The sequence below is a fragment of the Panicum virgatum genome, chromosome 3K (assembly GCF_016808335.1).
Source record: "Panicum virgatum strain AP13 chromosome 3K, P.virgatum_v5, whole genome shotgun sequence".
Lineage (NCBI taxonomy): Eukaryota > Viridiplantae > Streptophyta > Magnoliopsida > Poales > Poaceae > Panicum > Panicum virgatum.
The window spans coordinates 44025892-44046889 of NC_053138.1; the positions used below are offsets into that span (position 1 = coordinate 44025892).

A 20998-nucleotide genomic window follows, 5' to 3' on the forward strand; every position below is an offset into this window, starting at 1 on the left:
GTACATGGAAAGTGTTCCATAGAACATTTAAAATTGATGTACATGGTAAGTGTACCATAGGAACTTTACAAAATGATCATGAAAAATGCAGCTTAGGAAAAATATACATGGAAAGCGCATTATAGGCAATTATCATCAATTTGTTTCCCTTCTTTAATTTCTTTCCAAAATGATAGGCAATTCTGTGACCTTGTTTAATTTATTTCCAAATCAATAGGCAGGTCTCTCACTTCCTTTAATTTCTTTCCAAAATGATAAGGAATTCCCTCTTGTCTTATTAATTTCTTTCCAAAATGATAGACAATTAGAATCAATTAGCCGTAAGATTAAGGAGGTAGAGGCTTGGGGCAGGTGGAAGGTTTGTGGTGGGACCGATGGGGTGAGTTTATTGGAGAAAAAAGTTTAGCTTTTCGGGCAAATTCATTTTCTAAAGTGTGTTTTTGAGACTTTAGCCCTAACAAGTGGGTCCTCTATGAGGAGAGAGGTGGGCTTAATTTTGGTGAGAAATATTTTCAATTTTTTCTTAGTACAGATGTGATATAAAAACCTTGAAACTCTCTCTACCTCTACATAATCAGGATGCACACTAATGACTCACAATATGTATACTAGGCAGCCACCCATCTGCTCGTATAAAAATGTCTTTGGCCACCAAGCATCTGCTTGGGTAAATGTCTTTGGCCACCAACGCCAAGCATCGAGATACCACCACAACCAAATCCTATATGGCACTACTGGCGTCCGGAAAACAGTTCAAGTACGAAACCATATATAACTAAGTAGATAATTTGCAACGAAGAACGAAAAAGATTGTCATTTTTTCAAAAACAATTCATTCCTGTATGATCACAAGGACCAGAAAGTGGCAAACCACACCCTATCAATGCCAGTGATTTTTTTTTGACGCGAAATGCCAGTGATTTTAGATCCTTACAAAGACCCCAAAGCCAAGATCCCACATATTAGTCACACTTTGAAGTTGTAATAAACCCACAGACATGAATATTTTTCTAATATTATGCGCTAAAATTTCTTCTGTGGAACTCAAAGGGGACGAAGAAAAGGAAGATCAGGTGCTCGTTCGGGGAGGCTACTAGCTGCTTTTTTTTTAAAGGTACTAGCTGCTTGTTTGGGTCCTTAAGTCTGATGTTTGGGCTGCACATATATAATAGCTTGCTACCAATATATTTGTGCTTTTGCGGGGCATGCATTTGCGCTTTTATATGTTGCAATTTGCGACGTTGGATTACTATGCGACTGTTTGCATGAATATGCAAATGCTATCCAAATGTTGTCAAATACTTGTAAAAATACTATGAAAATTCATTAAAACTTTAACATTAGCTAATCTAATGATTTTGATATGAAATTATGCACATAGGCTGTCCAAAATTCATCCAATTTCAAAAAATACTTATGATTACATTGAAAACGTAAGGGCAAAGAAAATTTTAGTGTTGACTTTACAAAAATTAAGTGGACAAAATAGATAGGGGTCCAATTGTGCATTTCAAAAAATGGGGTAAACATGCATAGAAAAAAGGGCAAATTAGTAGTAGAGTTCAAATCAGTAGGAGCACTTGTAAAATTGCCTTAAAAATGTTCTAGGCCCATTTTATAGAAATAAAAGGTAATAACAAACTAGGGGCATATTTTCAAAAAAAATGGTGCATACCAATTTAGAAAAACTTTATATACATAACTTGAAATGATTCTGATTGTTTTCAACTAGTGGTCGTGATTTCCCACCTTTGTTTAGATCTGAATCCCGTCTTTTACCTCTAACCCTAGCTAACCATCCACTTTATATATATAGCTAGAAGACATGCACTCCGAATTCCCCTCCTCAAGCCGCCGCCGCCGCCACCTAACCCCTCTCCTCGAAACATTTGCCCTTTTCCCCTTCTTCCGTACCACCGATCACAGATCGACCTCATCTCGCAGGCGAAATCAAGTATCTAGATCACCATGAATTTTGATTCTTCTAGGCACCGATACTAGGTCACACGGTGCCACTTGTGTTACCAAGCTTCCACTCATCTGTCTCCATCATAGTCACAAAATTGACTGAAGCGGAACTCTCGAGGTAAGGACTCGATGAGGTTCGACGGCGGGGCCGGAACTTGAATTTCTACATCAAACCCTATATGGTGAGCAAATCTTTGTGGAAATGATATTTTTGTTATGATTCCAATAAGCCATTTCTGATTTTTTTAGGGATTGATGATCTTTCTTGTCATTAGGCGATGGATGAGTATGCAAACAAAAATGATCAAATCCCACTAAACCTTTCTTTGGATTCAGAATGGAGCACCCTGCTACCATGAACTAGAGATTTCGTATAAGAATTGTTGTCTCGCCGTACGTGCTACTTTGCATAAGCTGTTCAAAATGCTTACACACATAGTGTGCTAATCCTTGTAATTGTATCTCGCGACAGAAACTAGAAACTAACGATCCTCGAATGTACAATTCCTGTTCTTACCATCCATGACGTGACAAATCCAGAATGCAGATACAGATTCATCCACAGCGATGGAGCAAGACGGCAGCCGCCGGCGCCGACGGCGCCTCGGGCCGACGTACCGCTTCAGCGACCTGCCGGACGACGTGCTCCACCGCATCCTCCTCCGCCTCGGCTCCGCCCCGGCCGCCGCACGCACCAGCGTGCTTTCCCAGCGCTGGCGCCGCGTCTGGACGCGTCTCCCCGGGCTCGTCTTCCGCGACCACGGCCCGCTCCGGAACCGCTCCTTCCTGAGCGCCGTCGACGGCGGCCTCGCCCGCTACTCGGCCCCGACGCTCCGCGCCCTCCACATCTCGATGTTCCACGTGGCGTCCCGCGTCCCCGCCGCCCGCGTCGCCGGGTGGCTGCGCTTCGCCGCGGAGCACGTCGCCGGCGACCTCTTGCTCTGCCTCCCCTGGCTCCCGGCGGGCGGGGACGCCGAGGAGCTCGTGCTGCCGCTCTGCGTGGGGGCGCGGACGATCCAGCTCGGCGTCGGCCACGGCTTCCGGCAGCTCCGGCTTCCCCCGGCGGGGGCGTTCGCCGCGCTGACCGTCATGGTGATACGGGACGCAAGGATCGACGCCCGCGACCTGGAGAGAGTCGTGTGCTGGCAGTGCCCGTTCTTGCTCGAGCTCCACCTGGTGGCGATCGCTCTGGTCGCCGTCTCCGACATCATCCTGCGCTCCACCTCGCTCAGGCGGCTGAATTTCGAGGTCGGAAACACCACCCGGCTAGTTCTCGACACTCCGTCCATCGAGGAGCTGAGCGTATCTAACCTCGCCAAGGTGTCGGTCGTCGCCCTCAAGCTCGAAGAGATTGTTCCCCGCCATGACGCCAGTGATCCGCACCGCCGCCGGCTTCTGGCACGGCACCTGCGGTGGCTGGCGGTGAAGGGAAGTCACCTGGTGATGCCTGTGCTCATGCGGCATTTCGACACTGTCGACCAGCTGGAGCTGGATCTCGCAGTTTCATCGGTATATATATTTGCCAAATAATTTGTTCAATTAAAATTAAGTACTAGTAGCTTTTTCTTGACACTTGATTCTTCTTCGTGTCGTACTAGTTCTGATCGATACTCCTGGTGCTATTCTGACACGCAGGGAGAGGATTACAAGTCCTTTCTGAGGGCAACGACCAAGCTTGCCAAGTGCGATGTTTTCGTGGTAAAGCTGACGACAGAATGGCATGCCTATGAATCAAGCCTGTTGTATCTCCTCAGGAAATTAGCTGGTACAAGAAAAGTTGTGGTTCATCTGCCATGGACGGTAAGCTTCCGGCCATTGTACCTTCCTTAGCTTTTTGTTTCTGTGTTTCTGGTTCCAAACATAGTATGATTACGCAGACAGTAAGGCTGAGTCTTAGAGGATAATACATAACTTGGAGGGCACAAAACCTCTTGTACATATATATATAGGATACGGATACAATCCTAATTTACCTAGAGATATCCCTAGTGTCCAACATCCCCTGCAGTCACAGAGAGAGCATCACAGACAGTAAGACTAGAGAGAAGTCGGTGAGCTGACATGCCCCTGCATGTCACAATGGTTAGTGCATCGCAAATGCTACAGCTGCAGTGAAAAACCAAAAAGTTGCTCAAGTTGATTGTAGTCCTTTGTGTCAATATAGAAGTAGACTGAGCGTGAGGGCAAATCGCCGGAGTTGAAGGTGCCATGCGAAGGATAGCGGTCGACGTAGTAGTCAGGGATGCCAAAGTTGAGGTAGCCGCATATGAAGCCGTGGGCGCATGAGGGGACGCCAAATATGGTGGTGCAAAAGAGAAGGTACCATAGACCAAGACGGTTACAGGTCGAGGCAATTGTCGAGAGAGAAGGTTCATGTCGATGATGCAGTCAAGGCCGCCATGGCGAGGCTTGCCCCAGGTTTGCGAGGCCCAGTGAACGCATCAGGGATGAAGGCACGCACATGTGTTGCCAATACTAGGCATACAAGGGAGAGTGCATAACTAGACACACCATTGTCTGAGGGACTAGTAGAGGAGGCCTCCATGACAGTCACAGGTGCAGAAGAACGATGTGGTAGAAGGTGTCGATGCAGCTTGCTTGCCGGAGTCGACGAAGTAGTGGGGGGAGGGGCGGCGATGATGGCAACGTGGTTGTGCTAGACGAAGCGATGATACAACAGTGAAGGAGACCACGGGTGGCGCCGCTGCTGCCCGAGGAGGCAACACAGCGGCAACCCTCCATGCTCCGGGAGAAGGCATGAATGACGAGGACGGACCACTCATGTCGGTTCAAGAGACTTAATGTGCGTAAGGCGAGGCGATGATGGGTGAATTTGATGGAGGCGATAATGAGCTAGCGAAGATGGACGTGCGGACGAAGCGGCGAGGATGGCGGTGCAGACGGGTCTCCCCTAGGGCGCCATTCATGTGGCCATGCCGCACAGTCGAAGGCGAGGAAGAAATTGGTGAAATTGAAGCTGACGTCAGGTAGAGATGCGAGATCAATGGGTGGTGGTGGGCGATGCAATCCTGATCTAAAAAAAAGGACGAAGTTGTAGCAGCTCATGCAGTACCTCTGGATGTGCGTAGCATGGCCCCTCATACTCTTATCTCTTCCCTCCTCTCACGGTCGACAGCCATGGGAGAGAGGAAGGGACGGTGGGTCAAGGCGACCCGATGGACGATGATGTTGAGGGTAGGACGGGTCCTGCGAAGGTGAGCAGCGGTGCGGCTCATCGTCAGGAGTGGTGGCATATCCGCTGGGGCAGCCGATGAGGAGCCTGCTACCAATGGCGGCAGGATGATGCGGTAGCAGCAAAGGGCCCCGCATGATGTGGGATTTGGCGAGGGGGGCGAGCCGCGGCCCGATAGGGTGGCGAAGGGGACGGGGTGGAGGTTATGCGCCACCACACATTGTGTTGGTGACAGGGCGGACGCTCCACACAGAGGCCCACTACCACCACCATGGAAGCATGGGATAGAGCGCATACATCGTATGGAGACCGCAACTTCCACCATGTGGGATGGTTGTCATCGATGGCTTTCCATGGCGGATGGCAAGGTACACTTCAATCTATTGCTGCTTGACGCGATATGACGACGGACTTAACTGGATCCGCTGCAGAGATTGGAGAGGCCGCTGCCCCTGGCGGAGATCGACATGGGTGATGATCTTCCCGGGGGTGCGCTAGGAGGCCGTCGAGGGGGTGCGCCGTGGGTGACAACTAGCGACACGCGGATCGTGGGGCATGGTGAGAGGCAACGGATGCTGTAGCCTAGGATCTCAAATCCTAAACTTGTGATGACAAGTAGAGAAATAGATTATGTATAATATGATGGATGTATTAGCCTGAGCCTTGGAGTGGAACATATTGGGGCACATGACTAGGAGGGCAAGGAAACTATTTTACAGATATGATAAGGTATGGATTGGATACAATCCTAATCTGCTAATAATATACTAATACAGAGATATCCCTAATATACTCTAACAATATGATGCTGGCATACATGGATTTTCCTTTTTGTGCAACTACGCCAATCATGTTTTATTTTACAAGCATACTTATTTGACTAAAACTCATCTGCCTGTTCAGGAGGGTCCCCCGTGCATGCCTGGCTGTAATTGTGGAAGAAAAGGGAGTCTGAATATCGACTACATTAAGCTTGAGTCTCTTGAGGTGGTGGAAATCAATGATTTCACCGGAGAAGATCATCAGGTGAAGATTCTGAAGCTGCTGCTTTTGTGCAAGAACATCTCTGCTAGCAGGATCGTCATCAACATATCCCGTCTCTTCCGCTGGCTAAGCGAAGGGACATGCCAGAGGATAAGAGATGAAGCTCATCCAGGTTCAGATATCAAGTTCAATGTGTGGCTGAATGGGAGGTGGGAGCCATATGCATGAACTCCTGCTAGTCCAACAGATACTCTTTTTTAAACCGTAGTTTTTTTAGATAAAGAAACCGTAGGTGATAGCGATTAATAGATTATCATAGCCAGTTTTCAAAACTGTCTATGGTAGTCAACGATTCTCAGTGTCACAACATTGGTTGCTGAGTCTACCAAAGGCACCGAGTGCCAAAGTGACATGTCAGACATATTTGCATGTTTCCAAGATGTGACTCTTGCATTGCTTTCAGATACAAGTAATTCACTGTCAGATGCTGTTATTGTATTTGATGTTACTTCCACACTGTCACTACTACAGAACTGCAGATCACCGACAGTTTTAGCGACGCCTAAAACTGTGGGTCTGTGCTAATTGCTTGATCTATCAGAATAACTAGTGTTTCCCAAGGTTATATGCAAGTTGGATTTACTAAGATGCAGAAGTGTAATCTGCTACATAATAAATTGTGCAGAGTTAGGCGCTAGCGCAAATACTACAAGTTAGATGATATGAAACTGGTAAGCCATGGACAAGTTTTAATTTTAGTGAATATATAAGATTGAAAACTGAAGTACATCAAAAGTTCAAATGTCCGAGAAGTTTCTTTATTTCCTCAGCATATAATGGAGCGGGCAAAAATGTACCAGGACGCGTGCGCGCACACATAAGTGGACGGTTGTATTGTATGCAAGTTCCAACTCTGCATTTTTGTAAGGGAAGGGAACGTATGAGATGCAAACCAACCTATCTGTCCGGATCAACATCCAAATGGCATGGGAGAGAGTAATTTTACAAATAAATGCATCTGTTGATGCTCATCCACATGGTCTCTGAGAAATGAGGTTGTCGATGTTTGATGGTCCCTGTCAATTTTACATACTCTGTAACACCCGGTTTATAAAAGGACATAAACCGAGCAATCATATACGTGCCAGGATCAAGTCACACGTATATACAACAGAATGAACAGTATATCACAGCACATATCACGTAAAAAGATATAATAAAGTGAATATGAATGTTATTTATTATATTAATGACAAAAATGTCAGATACAGAGTATGCGGAAGCGTAAAACATATACGAGAAACTCTCGGAAGCAGGGCGCCACAGGGACGTCGACTGGGAGACAAACGCCTAGAAGTCCTCGTAGTCCTGGTAGCTCTGAGTGAACTCCCTCACGTCGGCAGGAACTGAGCAGCAGTAGAGTATCCCAAGAGGAAAAAGAGTAGAGAAGAGGCAAGAGTGAGTACACAACTTGTACTCAACAAGTATAACACAAACTATGAGGCTCTAGGTTGGCCGACTGACTGCATTAACTTTTAAGTCTTGGCAAAATTTTATTAAAGCTATTTACTACAAGTTGATGAATTACCATTAATCCGGTTACATAGTAATTAATCAAAATTAATCATGTTACTACTGAGAACCAAACCGAAACCACCAAGGCAACCCCGAGAGGCACCCCCTCGTCGGAAGGAGTTAACCCCACTAATCAAAAGGAGGATCTGGGCCGCTCATGACCGTGAGCACGGCTAGTATACTAGTTTTACACTCTGCAGAGGTTGCACATCTTTACCCACAAGTCGTGAGCTACGCTAGTTGTTCATCACACTTCCTTAGGTGAGATGACTAGCGACTCACTACGAGGCCGTTACAAAGGACACGTTGGTAAGGTGTAACCGCTAAGGATTCAGACAATGCAACGATGGTACCCACCTCGAGGGGTATGCAGACCAAGCCTCGTAGCCTGGGCACCATTGAGGCTCGACTCCCCTCTTGCCCCGTCGGTAAGTTACTCCCGAACCAAAATAGCCTAATTAGTAAGCCAAGACTGTCCCATTCCAGTCTTGTGGTAGCGCTGTTGTCCCAGGTTGTCGCTCTATGAACCGGTCCTTATGGAGAGTGGCCAACCAGGCAGTAAGCATCGTGCTGGCCCCCTAAACCATGTTTCTAACAAAACCAATTTTAATGAGAAGTGAGCCACTCAAGCCACACAGAGAGCCACTCTCAGAAATAAGTTGCATATACCATTAATCAAATTAATTTAAAAGGACCAAGTGTGTTATAGCGCGACACCTAGCACAAATAACCAAAATGCAACCCAAAGGATATATAAAGGATATAAAATGGCTAGGAAATCTTTATAGGCATACAGTATTAAAATGCAGTATGAAAATGTATTTAAAATGATAGGTTGTTCATGTTATACTTGCCTTCCTCGTACTGCTCCTGCTGCTGCTCAAAGTGGTCAGAAGACGGCTGCTCCGGGTACTGGTACTGGGGCTCCTCAACTGGATCAACGTCTACTCACGAACACATGGCCAAAACAATGCACAACAATAAACATACATGCAAACAAAGGCTAACACTAATAAACAGTACAACAATACATAAAAACAGCACACTAAACTAGTCTAAACTATTCTACGCATTACAACGATCGCGTGGATATAGAGAACGCCTAAAACGGAGCTAAAACGCAAAATCTAGGCGAAAACAAGATCCAAGGACCTATTTGTAAGAAAAACGGAGTTCCAGGGGGGTTTCTGGGCAAAACCGAGGACTAAAATGAAATTAAACATTAGTTCTAAGGTCTAACTCGCAAAAGGACAGGGGCTGGACTGCGGGTTCAAAATCTGGAAAGTTTAGGGGCTAAAGTGATAAAAACAGGACCTTTCTGGAAATATTTTTGAATTAAGATGGACTGCGGGTTGAATATGGAAAAGTTTAGGGGCTCTTTAGCAAAAAATACAGGCCGAACCGGTATCTACGCTCGGGGCCTTTGGATCTCGATCTGACGGTTCGAAAAGGACCGAGCCGCGATCTAATCTAGGCCGTTGACTCAAGATCTAATGGCCACAAGCGGTTGGGGCGCGGGCGGTGGCGCTAGCAGCGCCGGCGGTGAGCCTAGCGGCGGCGGCTTACCGGAGTTCACCAAAACCGGTGCTCCGGGGGTCGTTTCGACCCGGGTTTGGGTCGGTTGGCATCTACGTGACATGGGTAAACTACTGGGGCCAAAAACGGGGCTCGGCAGGTGACAGGGCGGCGAGAGCGACGGCGCAAGCGGCGAGCCTCGCCGGAGTGCAGTGCCCTAAGCACTAGAGCATGCCAAGGTCCAAACTAACCAATGCAAAAGGTGTAGGGGGTCTAGGAGATGCTCACCGATGGTTTGTGGCGGCCGGATTTGCGGCGTAGCTGAGTCGTCGGCGAGGTCCGGCGGCGGGTTGTGGCGGGGCTCACGGAGGTAGGCCGAAACCGGGTTGCTCCAGGCCCCTGGATTCCTTGGATCGGCGTGGGATGCTCCTGCGGCGGCGGTGGAAGGGTCAGCGCGACCGGGGCAAAACCGGCGGCGAGCAATTTCCCAATTTGAGCTCACCTTCGACGGCGGGGTCCGGGAAAAATTCCGACGCTTGCAGGGCTTGGACCGGGGGAAAACGAGCTCGGCGAGGCTCCTGGTGCCGGGGCGGAACAATTGCGGGGTTTGGCCGGGGCTATTGCGTGGCCGAGCTGCTGGACCGCGGCGGTGCTCGGCGTGGCTGCGCTCTAGGGTTTGTGGTGGCGGCTGAGGAGGGGAGGAGGGTGCAAGGGGTCGCGGGGCGTTTAAAGAAGGGCTGCCGGAGATCTTGGCGTGCGGGCCAGGAAGGAAAGGCCACGGGGATCACGGCCGGACTCTGCTGTGCGGCGAGATACGCGGGAGGTGGGGGATGACAGGTGGGCCTGGGGGCGCAGTGAGAGAGGGCGGTCGCGAGCGAGCGGGCTGAGCGGGGTCTTGCTGGGCCGAGGCGGGGTGTGCGAACGGGTGTGGCGAGCTGGGCCGGGAGGCGGCGCGGGAGTGTTGGGCCGAGCAACTGGGCTGCTGACGCGGGAGAAGAAAAGGGAGGAGGGGTCGGGCTGGGCCCGGAGAAAGGAAGGTGGGCCGCTGGGTTGGGTTGGGATGCTGGGCTGGTTTGAGTCCGGGTGGGTTTTCTCTTTTCCATTTCCTCTCTCTTTTCTATTTCTAATTCAAACAAAGTTTGAATTCAAATATAAATTTGAATTCAAACCACACTCAAATAATTAAAACTATGCACCAGCTTGAATGCAACACCAAAATTTAAACCTATGATAAAATTTTAATTACTTAAGGAACAAAATTTTAGATCCAATGCAAGTCTAACACAATAAACCATAAATTTAAATAAAGCCAATTAAATTTATTATTAACTAGGAAAATTAAATTAGGGTGTTACAAATCCTACCCCCTTACAGGAATCTCATCCCGAGATTCTGGGCTGGCCAGCAAAGAAATTAGGATATGTCTTCATCAACTCCTCTTCCTTCTTCTAGCAGTCTTCCGGAAAGACATCCGGGAATTCAGACACCAAGCGAATACCATCCGTGGGTCTAGCCTCCATCTGATGAAGAAAACCAGAAGGTTCTGTAGCACTGACTGTCACTTCTTGGCCATTAGATGCTAACAAGTGAACTGACCGCTGAGCACAATCAACTCTGACTCCCCACTTGGCAAGAGTGTCCATTCCCAGAATCACATCAATACCCTTGGTGTCCATCACCATCAGATTTGTACTGAACTTTACTCTCCCTATGGAAACAATGACTCTGGGGCAGGAGATATGAGACCTCAATTGTCCTCCAGGTGAAGATACTAACATGCACTTCTTTAATGTGTTAGTACGAATACCATGATGCTCGACAAAAGACTGTGCGATAAAGGAATGCGTAGCACCAGTATCGAACAGCACCGTAGCTGGATGGGAGTTGACCATGAACGTACCAATAACCACGTTAGGAGCCTCGGCCGCTGACTCGGCCGTCACGTGGTTCACTCTGCCCTGAAGCGGCGCCCTGGGCTGAGCTGGGCGCCCCTGCTGTCCCGCCTGCCGTGGATCCGGTGAAAGGCGCTTCTGTGGACAACCTTTGGCATAATGACCTTTTTGTCCGCACTTGTAGCACTTGCGGTGGTGGTGAATGGCGCTACTTGGTTGACTTCCCTGTGAACTTAACATCACATCTTGCATCATTTCTGCTGCTTGCTCTTTGGACTCGTTGCGACCGCGTGGATGAATCACATTCATAGTGATAGTCAACCCATCAACATAATCATGGAGAGCTTGATTCTCGACCTGCGTATTGCTAGAGCACTCAGGATTCTTTCTCTTCTGGATGATCTGTAGCTCATCGACCGATGGACAGTCAAGGAAAAGGGAATCCTCTGCTAACTGCTCTTGATGAGACATCTTTCTCTTTGTACTAGAGAACAGCCTCTGGTTCCTCCTAGTTGTGGCTTCATCTTCAGTCGCGCGAACTTGACGACAAGGGACGCCATAGAATTGGCAACACAGGCATGTTTTCTCACCATCACCCATCGCACTGTCTCCAAGGTCTTTTTGTTCTGCCGACATCTGAGCTGGGGCAAAGAGGAAACACAGATTGGTAAGGTCAAGGAAGAGAGAAAAACTCCAGATAGGTGTTACATAAATCCGGGAAAAAGGAACTGGAGCCTAACTCTTCTGTTTCGTCTGAGAGATTCTCAACTTCTCTTGTACTATCTGTAGGCCGGGGTGTCACATCCCTACCCCCTTACAGAAACTGACGTCCTCGTCGGTGAATCTCTGGATATCACCTCTTCTTTGCGGTATCCTTTCTCAACAAACAAGACCGGGGAAACCCAAGGCATGATAAGGTAGAGGGAATAGAGTGGATGGTTTTACCCCCAACGATCTAATTCAATTTATTAATTAATTAACTTTAACTTAGGACTGATTTTCATTAAACAAAGTTTAACTACTAAGCTATGCAATCAACCAAAAATCCAAATCAGAAATTTGCATAAGCACAAGCATTCAAATTTATACTTTAGCCGAGTTTAACACACAACTCGACTAACACAATGCGTCGCAGATCGTTCTATCGTATTATTATAAAAGGGTCACCTAGCTTATACTCAAAGTGGTCAGATGACTGATTCGGGCCAAAATCTACGAAGACTATTCTTCAGAGAGAGAAATCAAGGCAAGACGGGTAAAAGTCATAGAATTCAAGGGGTATAATAGCAAAATAGTTTCAGCATACAAGGCTGAGAGAGAAGAAGACTTAAAACTCGACCAGTTCTATCTAGGCTTCGTTCTACAGTCGATACGGCTCTGATACCACTCTGTAACACCCGGTTTATAAAAGGACATAAACCGAGCAATCATATACGTGCTAGGATCAAGTCACACGTATATACAACAGAATGAACAGTATATCACAGCACATATCACGTAAAAAGATATAATAAAGCGAATATGAATGTTATTTATTATATTAATGACAAAAATGTCTGATACAGAGTATGCGGAAGCGTAAAACATATACGAGAAACTCTCGGAAGCAGGGCGCCACAGGGACGTCGACTGGGAGACGAACGCCTAGAAGTCCTCGTAGTCCTGGTAGCTCTGAGTGAACTCCCTCACGTCGGCAGGAACTGAGCAGCAGTAGAGTATCCCAAGAGGAAAAAGAGTAGAGAAGAGGCAAGAGTGAGTATACAACTTGTACTCAACAAGTATAACACAAACTATGAGGCTCTAGGTTGGCTGACTGACTGCATTAGCTTTTAAGTCTTGGCAAAATTTTATTAAAGCTATTTACTACAAGTTGATAAATTACCATTAACCCGGTTACATAGTAATTAATCAAAATTAATCATGTTACTACTGAGAACCAAACCGAAACCACCAAGGCAACCCCGAGAGGCACCCCCTCGTCGGAAGGAGTTAACCCCACTAATCAAAAGGAGGATCTGGGCCGCTCATGACCGTGAGCACGGCTAGTATACTAGTTTTCCACTCTGCAGAGGTTGCACATCTTTACCCACAAGTCGTGAGCTACGCTAGTTGTTCATCACACTTCCTTAGGTGAGATGACTAGCGACTCACTACGAGGCCGTTACAAAGGACACGTTGGTAAGGTGTAACCGCTAAGGATTCAGGCAATGCAACGATGGTACCCACCTCGAGGGGTACGCAGACCAAGCCACGTAGCCTGGGCACCATTGAGGCTCGACTCCCCTCTTGCCCCGTCGATAAGTTACTCCCGAACCAAAATGGCCTAATTAGTAGGCCAAGACCGTCCCATTCCAGTTTTGTGGTAGCGCTGTTGTCCCAGGTTGTCGCTCTATGAACCGGTCCTTATGGAGAGTGGCCAACCAGGCAGTAAGCACCGTGCTGGCCCCCTAAACCATGTTTCTAACAAAACCAATTTTAATGAGAAGTGAGCCACTCAAGCCACACAGAGAGCCACTCTCATAAATAAGTTGCATATACCATTAATCAAATTAATTTAAAAGGACCAAGTGTGTTATAGCGCGACACCTAGCACAACTAACCAAAATGCAACCCAAAGGATATATAAAGGATATAAAATGGCTAGGAAATCCTTATAGGCATACAGTATTAAAATGCAGTATGAAAATGTATTTAAAATGATAGGTTGTTCCTGTTATACTTGCCTTCCTCGTACTGCTCCTGCTGCTGCTCAAAGTGGTCAGAAGACGGCTGCTCCGGGTACTGGTACTGGGGCTCCTCAACTGGATCAGCGTCTACTCACGAACACATGGCCAAAACAATGCACAACAATAAACATACATGCAAACAAAGGCTAACACTAATAAATAGTACAACAATACATAAAAACAGCACACTAAACTAGTCTAAAACTATTCTACGCATTACAACGATCGCGTGGATATAGAGAACGCCTAAAACGGAGCTAAAACGCAAAATCTAGGCTAAAAACAAGATCCAAGGACCTATTTGTAAGAAAAACAGAGTTCCAGGGGGGTCGGTTGGCATCTACGTGACATGGGTAAACTACTGGGGCCAAAAACGGGGCTCGGCAGGTGACAGGGCGGCGAGAGCGACGGCGCAGGCGGCGAGCCTCGCCGGAGTGCAGTGCCCTAAGCACTAGAGCGCGCCAAGGTCCAAACTAACCAACGCAAAAGGTGTAGGGGGTCTGGAAGATGCTCACCGATGGTTTGTGGCGGCCGGATTTGCGGCGTAGCTGAGTCGTCGGCGAGGTCCGGCGGCGGGTTGTGGCGGGGCTCGCGGAGGTATGCCGAAACCGGGTTGCTCCAGGCCCCTGGACTCCTTGGATCGGCGTGGGATGCTCCTGCGGCGGCGGTGGAAGGGTCAGCGCGACCGGGGCAAAACCGGCGGCGAGCAATTTCCCAATTTGAGCTCACCTTCGACGGCGGGGTCCGGGAAAAATTCCGGCGCTTGCAGGGCTTGGACCGGGGGAAAACGAGCTCGGCGAGGCTCCTGGTGCCGGGGCGGAACAATTGCGGGGTTTGGCCGGGGCTATTGCGTGGCCGAGCTGCTGGACCGCGGCGGCGCAGAGCTACGGCGCGGCGGTGCTCGGCGTGGCTGCGCTCTAGGGTTTGTGGTGGCGGCTGAGGAGGGGAGGAGGGTGCAGGGGGTCGCGGGGCGTTTAAAGAAGGGCTGCCGGAGATCTCGGCGTGCGGGCCAAGAAGGAAAGGCCGCGGGGATCACGGCCGGACTCTGCTGCGCGGCGAGATACGCGGGAGGTGGGGTATGACAGGCGGGCCCGGGGGCGCAGTGAGAGAGGGCGACGCGGTCGCGAGCAAGCGGGCTGAGCGGGGTCCTGTTGGGCCGAGGCGGGGTGAGCGAACGGGTGTGGCGAGCTGGACCGGGAGGCGGCGCGGGAGTGTTGGGCCGAGCAACTGGGCTGCTGACATGGGAAAAGAAAAGGGAGGAGGGGTCGGGCTGGGCCCGGAGAAAGGAAGGTGGGCCGCTGGGTTGGGTTGGGATGCTGGGCTGATTTGAGTCCGGCTGGGTTTTCTCTTTTCCATTTCCTCTCTCTTTTCTATTTCTAATTCAAACAAAGTTTGAATTCAAATACAAATTTGAATTCAAACCACACTCAAATAATTAAAACTATGCACCAGCTTGAATGCAACACCAAAATTTAAACCTATGATAAAATTTTAATTACTTAAGGAATAAAATTTTAGATCCAATGCAAGTCTAACACAATAAACCCTAGAAATTTAAATAAAGCCAATTAAATTTATTATTACACGTAGTAGAGTACTCCTCGTAGTATGCGCAGAGAATAAATTTACGGGCACATGTGGTAAGGTCATGTGCCGGTCTTTTGTTTGTTGCTTCTTTGCAGGCCTTCCATGCGTAGGAATCTCTTCCCAAAAGAAACACTACAAAATGCAGCGGAGGACAGAAACAGACAGAGACTGAGGAACCTTGCATCAACCAGAGGCAGCCAGTAGTGTTTTTTTTTTCTCAGGGCAAATCAGCGCCCCACCGGCCACAGCCAGCTGAAGAGTGATGTGTTCCTTGCTCTGAAAACTGAATGCGCAAAAAAGGCAGGTCAGGCCACATCCAGGTTCATAATACGCAGACGAGGTGTTCCTTCCTCTGGAAACTGAGTGCTGTCATGGAGCCTTTGTGCAAGCCAGGGGGTTCAATGACAGAGATCAGTAGGGAACTAGGGATTTAAAATTTTCATCAGAAAAGGGATTTTGCCTTTTTTTTCTCTCTCTCTCCTCAACTTGCTTCAAACTAAGAGCTTGACGGTAGGTACTCATCTGATCTACAGCTCAACTTACATCACGTAGACTACAAAATCTAAAAGGGGCCAAAAATGAAATGCAAAGACAGGCATCTCCATTATTCTACACACTCAGTAGCAGAAAGCTCGAGCTGTGCCTGAAGCCCACCGTTGGCCTCTTCGTTCGGGTCGGCGGCGGAGGCCGCCGGAGCAGTCTTCTTGTTATTACCTCTCCTGCTGCAGCGCGACAGCAACACATGGATGGCGAAATAGGCCAGCACGGCGACGACGAGCGCCGAGACCTTCACGGAGGTCTTCCACGTCCGGCCGGACCCGGCGGCGTAGGCGACCAGGAGGCCGGCCAGGTCCAGCACGATGGTGGCGTTCATCACCCCGAGCCACCACGGCTGCTCGTGTAGCGACGGCGGCAGCAGCAGGACGATGACCACCACGGACGCCACGAAGGAGGTGGAGTTGCTGTAGAAGAAGGCCCGGTACCGGGGCCTCCGGTTGTCGTGCATCACCGGGTCCCCCGCGGTGTGCTCGCCGTCGTTCGACTGCCACGACCCGCCCGGCGGCGCCAGGCCGGCCTGGTAGGTCACGCTCGCTGCGAGGATCCCCAGCAGCATCAGGTACTTGCGCTTGGCGTGCAGCACCTTCTTCTTCCGCCGAACTCGCCCTGCCTCAGCGACGACGACAGGGGCAGCTGGAGGTGGCTGCTCCTCTCCCATGGCATTGTTCTCAGCTGCAGCTCTGCTGCTGCTGCTGTTGCTAGCACCATTGTGCCTGTCCTCTTGTGTTGTTCTCAGATGCTTCACGAAGAACACTGCGACCAGCACAACCACGAAGGAGAGAACCAGAGCCGCCAGCACGAAGATGTAGATGGATGTCTTGAGATGCTGCGTGCAGCCGGCGGCGTAGCCGCCCATGATGCCCATCAGGCCGGCTGCCGTGCAGACCGACAGCGCATTGCTCCGGATGGCCGGCCGGTACAGGTTGGGGTTGACGAGGAGGATGATGAGGGCGATGGACAGCATGAAGCTCACCGAGTTGCAGTAGTAGAACGCCTTGAACCGCCGCGGGTAGTTGTTGAGCAGGACGGGGTCGCCGGCACGGCCGCCGTCGTCGTTGACCAGAAAGCCGCCCGGCGGGGTCAGCCCGGCTTGGTAGGTGATGGTGGCCGCCAGGATCGCGAAGAGGAGCAGCCGCTTGCGCCTCTTCTCCAGCAACTCCTCGGCCTTCCTCTCCTTCTCCGGCGAGGCTCCGCCGCGCACTCCGGCGGCCTCGTGGTCCAGCGTCAGGAACACGACGTGGATCACCACGTAGACCAGGACGGCGCCGGCCAGGGCCACGGCGTAGACGGAGGTGCTCACGTCCCGGCAGCTCCCGGCGGCGTACGCGCCGATGAGGCCGAACAGGTCCAGCACCATGGCGGCCTCGAGCGCGTTGTGGTGGTGCAGGGTCTTCATCCTCGCCAGGATGATGGCGACAAGGGAGGCCACGAAGGCGATCGAGTTGCAGTAGTAGAACGCCTTGAACCGCCTCGGGCTCTCGGTCAGGAGGATCGGGTCGCCGGCCATGTAGCGGCCGCCTCGGTCGTTGTTCTGCCAGAGCCCGCCCGGCGGGTTGAGGCCTGCTTGGTAGGTGATGGCCGCGGCGAGAGTGGCGAGCAGCAGGACAAGGGAGCGAGCCCTCTCCAGCTTGGTAGTTTGTTGATCTTCGACCTCGTGCTGATCACTATCAAATTACAGAGTAAATAAACAGATCTGTCAAAAACTGAAGAAAAGCCTGTATCGAATTGCATGCTGCAATGCCTGATGAAGCCAAGTAGGATGGGTGCTCTGTTTGTACCTGCCATTGCCGTTGAGAGTCTGCGGAGGTTGTTGTTGGTGGTGGTGCTGCTGCTGCTGCTCATCACTGGCCAATAGCAAAGACAATAAACCCGTCAAAACTAAAAGAAAGACAGAATTGAATACCCGTCAAAACTAAAAGAAAGACAGAATTGAATGAATGAAGTACTGTAATGTCACAAGTCACTAGTACTGATCTTCATTTCATTTCTAAATACTTGAACCAACGCATGATTACCAAGATGATCAACTTTTCTTTAAAAAAACTGCCCAAATGACTGTATAAAGTCATATCTGAATGTCTCTAGAACATTCTCGAAGTATTTTAAGAGGAGCAGCATAGAAAACTGGAGTATGCTTTAGGAAATAAAGTGTCAAGTCTTTGAAAACGATGGTTAGTAATAATTTGCAGAATACGAACATGTAGGAATTGATTGATTGCTCTTCAGCCCGTACCTGCCATTGCAATTATTAGGACCATGGGTTTGCTGCTGCTGCTGCTGCTCACTGATAAATAGCAGAGGAATCAATAACCCGTCAAAAATTACAGAGAAACAGAATTAAGTTGTATCCTGAAGAGTAGGAACATGAAGGACATGTTTTTCATCCATACCTGCCATTGCCATTGTCAGGGACTTGGGTTTGCTGTTGCTGCCCATCACTGATAAATGGTAGGGAAAACAAAACCGTCAAAGAAATTCTGGGAATGCAACGTTGAATTGCATACTGGAAATCGGTTAATCTGCAGATAGTGGAAGAGAACAGAAGGTAATGTTTTTCCGTCTGTACCTGCCATTGCCATTGCCATTGCCACTGAAGAGGCAAACAAACACCACTTGGACGAGAACGCACACAACGACGGCCCCAACCAGAGATGTGACATAGACGGTGGTGTCGACCTCCCGGCTGCTGCCGGCGGCGTACGCCGCGACGAGGCCGAGCAGCACGACGGCGATGAGCCCGTAGAGCTCCCGAGACCGCACCTTCTCGCTGAAATAGAGCCTCTTCTCCAGCAGCATGACGAGGATGAGCAGGGACGCGACGAACGCGGTGGTGTTGCAGACGAAGAAGGCCTTGAGGCGCGCGTCGTGGGGCCCGCCCTTGAGCACCGCGTCGCCCGGCCGGTGGTCGTCCTCGGCGTGGTCCCAGAAGCCGCCCGGCGCGCTCAGCCCCGCCGCGAAGGTCACGCTCGCCGCGAACGTCGCCAGCAGCAACAGCACCTTGCGGAGCCGCAGCAGCGCGCTCTTGTCCGCCGCCGTCCCCTCCGCAGGGGACCCGCGGGCCGGCCGCTGTCCCTCCGCGCTGTCGGCATCCTCCTCCTCCTCCTCCTCCTCCTCCTCCTGCGGCGCCGCGGGCGGCTCGCCGGCGTCCCGTCCCTTGTCCGGCGCCAGGTGGACCACGAGGTAGGCGACGACGCCGGCGAGCAGGACGAGGGAGTAGACGGCGGTGAGCACGTCCCGGAACGTGCCGGCGGCGTAGGCGCCCATGAGGCTGAGCAGGTCGAGCACCATGACGGAGCGGAGGATGGCGAGCACCGGGGCCAGGCGGCGGATCCCGCCCCGGTCGTGCAGGATGGAGAGGATGAGGATGAGGACGATGACCACGAGCGAGGAGGCGAAGGCGGTGGCGTTGCCGTAGAAGAAGGCCAGGTAGCGGGCGTGGTTGGTCTCGCGGATGATGGGGTCGCCGGCGATGCGGCCCTTGTCGCGGTCGGCGGCCTGCCAGACGCCGCCGGGCGGGTTGAACCCCGCGCCGTACGTCACCGTGGCCACCAGCGAGGCCAGCAGGAGGAGGTACTTGCGCAGGCTGTACTCCCACGAGTCGTCCTGGCCGCCGGACCCCGCCATCGCCGGCCGGCCCAGCTCGCCTCGGGTGCGGCCTGCAGCCTGCCGCCGATCTCCAAACTGTGGTGGACTGGTGGTGGTTGGAGACAGTCTTGGAGACGCTGAAACGTGCGTCCACACTGGGAGTTTTCTATTCGACTTTAGCGGCGACTTGACCCAGCGCGCGCGTCGTGTAGGGGAGCTCGGCAAGGAAGGTGGCTCCCCTCTTGGCTTTTGCCACGAAACTTCTCGATCTCCAACCGGCAAAGACCGTGTCCATTGACGCGGAACGGATAGGTCAACGCAAGCACACACAAGCTGACAAGCTCGTCTTCTCGATTCTGCATTTTGTGGACCAGCATGGGCTTAGGCTTGTGTTGGGCTAAGAAAAATTCCAATTTACTTTGAGCCTAAAAGTAATGTCCAAGCCCATCCATTAACTCTATCGAACTTGTTCCTCGCAAAAAAAAAAACTCTATCGAACCTGCAAAATCGAACCCAAATCAGATAGGCCGTCCGTAACTATTTAGTCCAAAAATAAATAATTTATAATTATTTTGGATAGAGATGTAGCTCGTCCCAATTTTTCAAAGCCACACCAAATTTAGGGGCACACCCGGTTCTAAATTATATAAGTTCGGGCATGATTGGTTCCACGCACGGGCTCAGCCTGCCCCGCACCAGTGAGCTACACCCTCTCTAGCCAAGCTGACGTGTAGAGGGCGTTGTTTGGTTCTCTGTATTCTTGCACCATGACCAAGAAGAGAGAAAGACCAATGCGGAACTTGGGATCCCACGCTCCTATCTTCTCAGCCATTCAAAACATGTAGCTTTAAAATCATAAATTTCATGACACGTGTGGAGAGAGAAGGAGAGAACGATGAAGTAGACCATAGAGAGAATACATGAGTGGAAAGAACATGGAAATCGAGGCTACAGAGCTACCTGCATGCACATTTTTTTGTATTAGTCATTAGGATGCACATACGGAGTATGAACAAGAAAAAGAGTCAAATTCAAAGTTAAGATTACTTAAAAAAATTCACGGTGATGCCCATCATTTTTTAGAGCATAGTGATAGATATGTATTTGTATTTTTAGAATAAGGAAAATCCGACCTTGACCTCTCACACTTGAGAGGCTATAGTCAAATTACAAAGATGCAGTACACAGACTGCTTAGCAAACGCTACAACCAAAGTTAATAACAGTTCATAACTTGAACTACTCTGTTCCAACAAACAAAATAGCTAGTAGGTCACTCTATGCTTGAAGTTCCAGCCTCCTCTTGCAAAAAGTTCCAGCAACAGACCTTCCATGAACTGACAATTCCTCTTCATGTGATCATTTTCCTCTTCTTTAGGAAGCTATGACCAAAGTCTTGTCCAGTGTGTCCTCCTG

General features: G+C 50.1%; 2 protein-coding genes across 4 annotated transcripts; one reads left to right on the plus strand and one right to left on the minus strand.

Moving 5' to 3' along the window:
- Positions 1-2535: 2535 nt before the first annotated feature.
- LOC120700939 (putative FBD-associated F-box protein At5g56400) lies at positions 2536-6373 on the plus strand. The gene is made up of 3 exons (XM_039985133.1): positions 2536-3477; positions 3604-3768; positions 6065-6373. Exons 1-3 carry the CDS (start codon positions 2536-2538, stop codon positions 6371-6373), a joined length of 1416 nt encoding a protein of 471 aa, XP_039841067.1.
- Positions 6374-15787: 9414 nt separating this feature from the next.
- Positions 15788-19739, minus strand: LOC120699263. Of its 3 annotated transcripts, none has more exons than XM_039983191.1 (5): positions 18580-19739; positions 18389-18439; positions 18232-18282; positions 17777-17842; positions 15788-17662 (listed from the first exon to the last, which is right to left on the minus strand). In XM_039983191.1, exons 1-5 carry the CDS (start codon positions 19620-19622, stop codon positions 16045-16047), a joined length of 2829 nt encoding a protein of 942 aa, XP_039839125.1. In that variant the 5' UTR covers positions 19623-19739; the 3' UTR covers positions 15788-16044. The 3 variants fall into 3 exon arrangements, with proteins under 3 accessions (XP_039839125.1, XP_039839124.1, XP_039839126.1); XM_039983190.1 differs by having other exon boundaries at positions 18389-18436; positions 18565-19737; XM_039983192.1 differs by lacking the exon at positions 18232-18282 and having other exon boundaries at positions 18389-18436; positions 18565-19737.
- Between the last annotated feature and the right edge of the window lie 1259 nt (positions 19740-20998).

Bases quoted from the DNA above. Each gene is read 5' to 3' on its own strand.
- LOC120700939 (XM_039985133.1), top strand. From the start codon at position 2,536: ATGGAGCAAGACGGCAGCCGCCGGCGCCGACGGCGCCTCGGGCCGACG. The intron at 3,478-3,603 runs GTATATATATTT...TCTGACACGCAG, and splicing joins TGGATCTCGCAGTTTCATCG to GGAGAGGATTACAAGTCCTT. The intron at 3,769-6,064 runs GTAAGCTTCCGG...CTGCCTGTTCAG, and splicing joins TGGTTCATCTGCCATGGACG to GAGGGTCCCCCGTGCATGCC.
- LOC120699263 (XM_039983190.1), bottom strand. From the start codon at position 19,622: ATGGCGGGGTCCGGCGGCCAGGACGACTCGTGGGAGTACAGCCTGCGC. The intron at 18,437-18,564 runs GTACAGACGGAA...ACCATTTATCAG, and splicing joins AATGGCAATGGCAATGGCAG to TGATGGGCAGCAACAGCAAA. The intron at 17,843-18,231 runs GTACGGGCTGAA...GCTATTGGCCAG, and splicing joins CCTAATAATTGCAATGGCAG to TGATGAGCAGCAGCAGCAGC.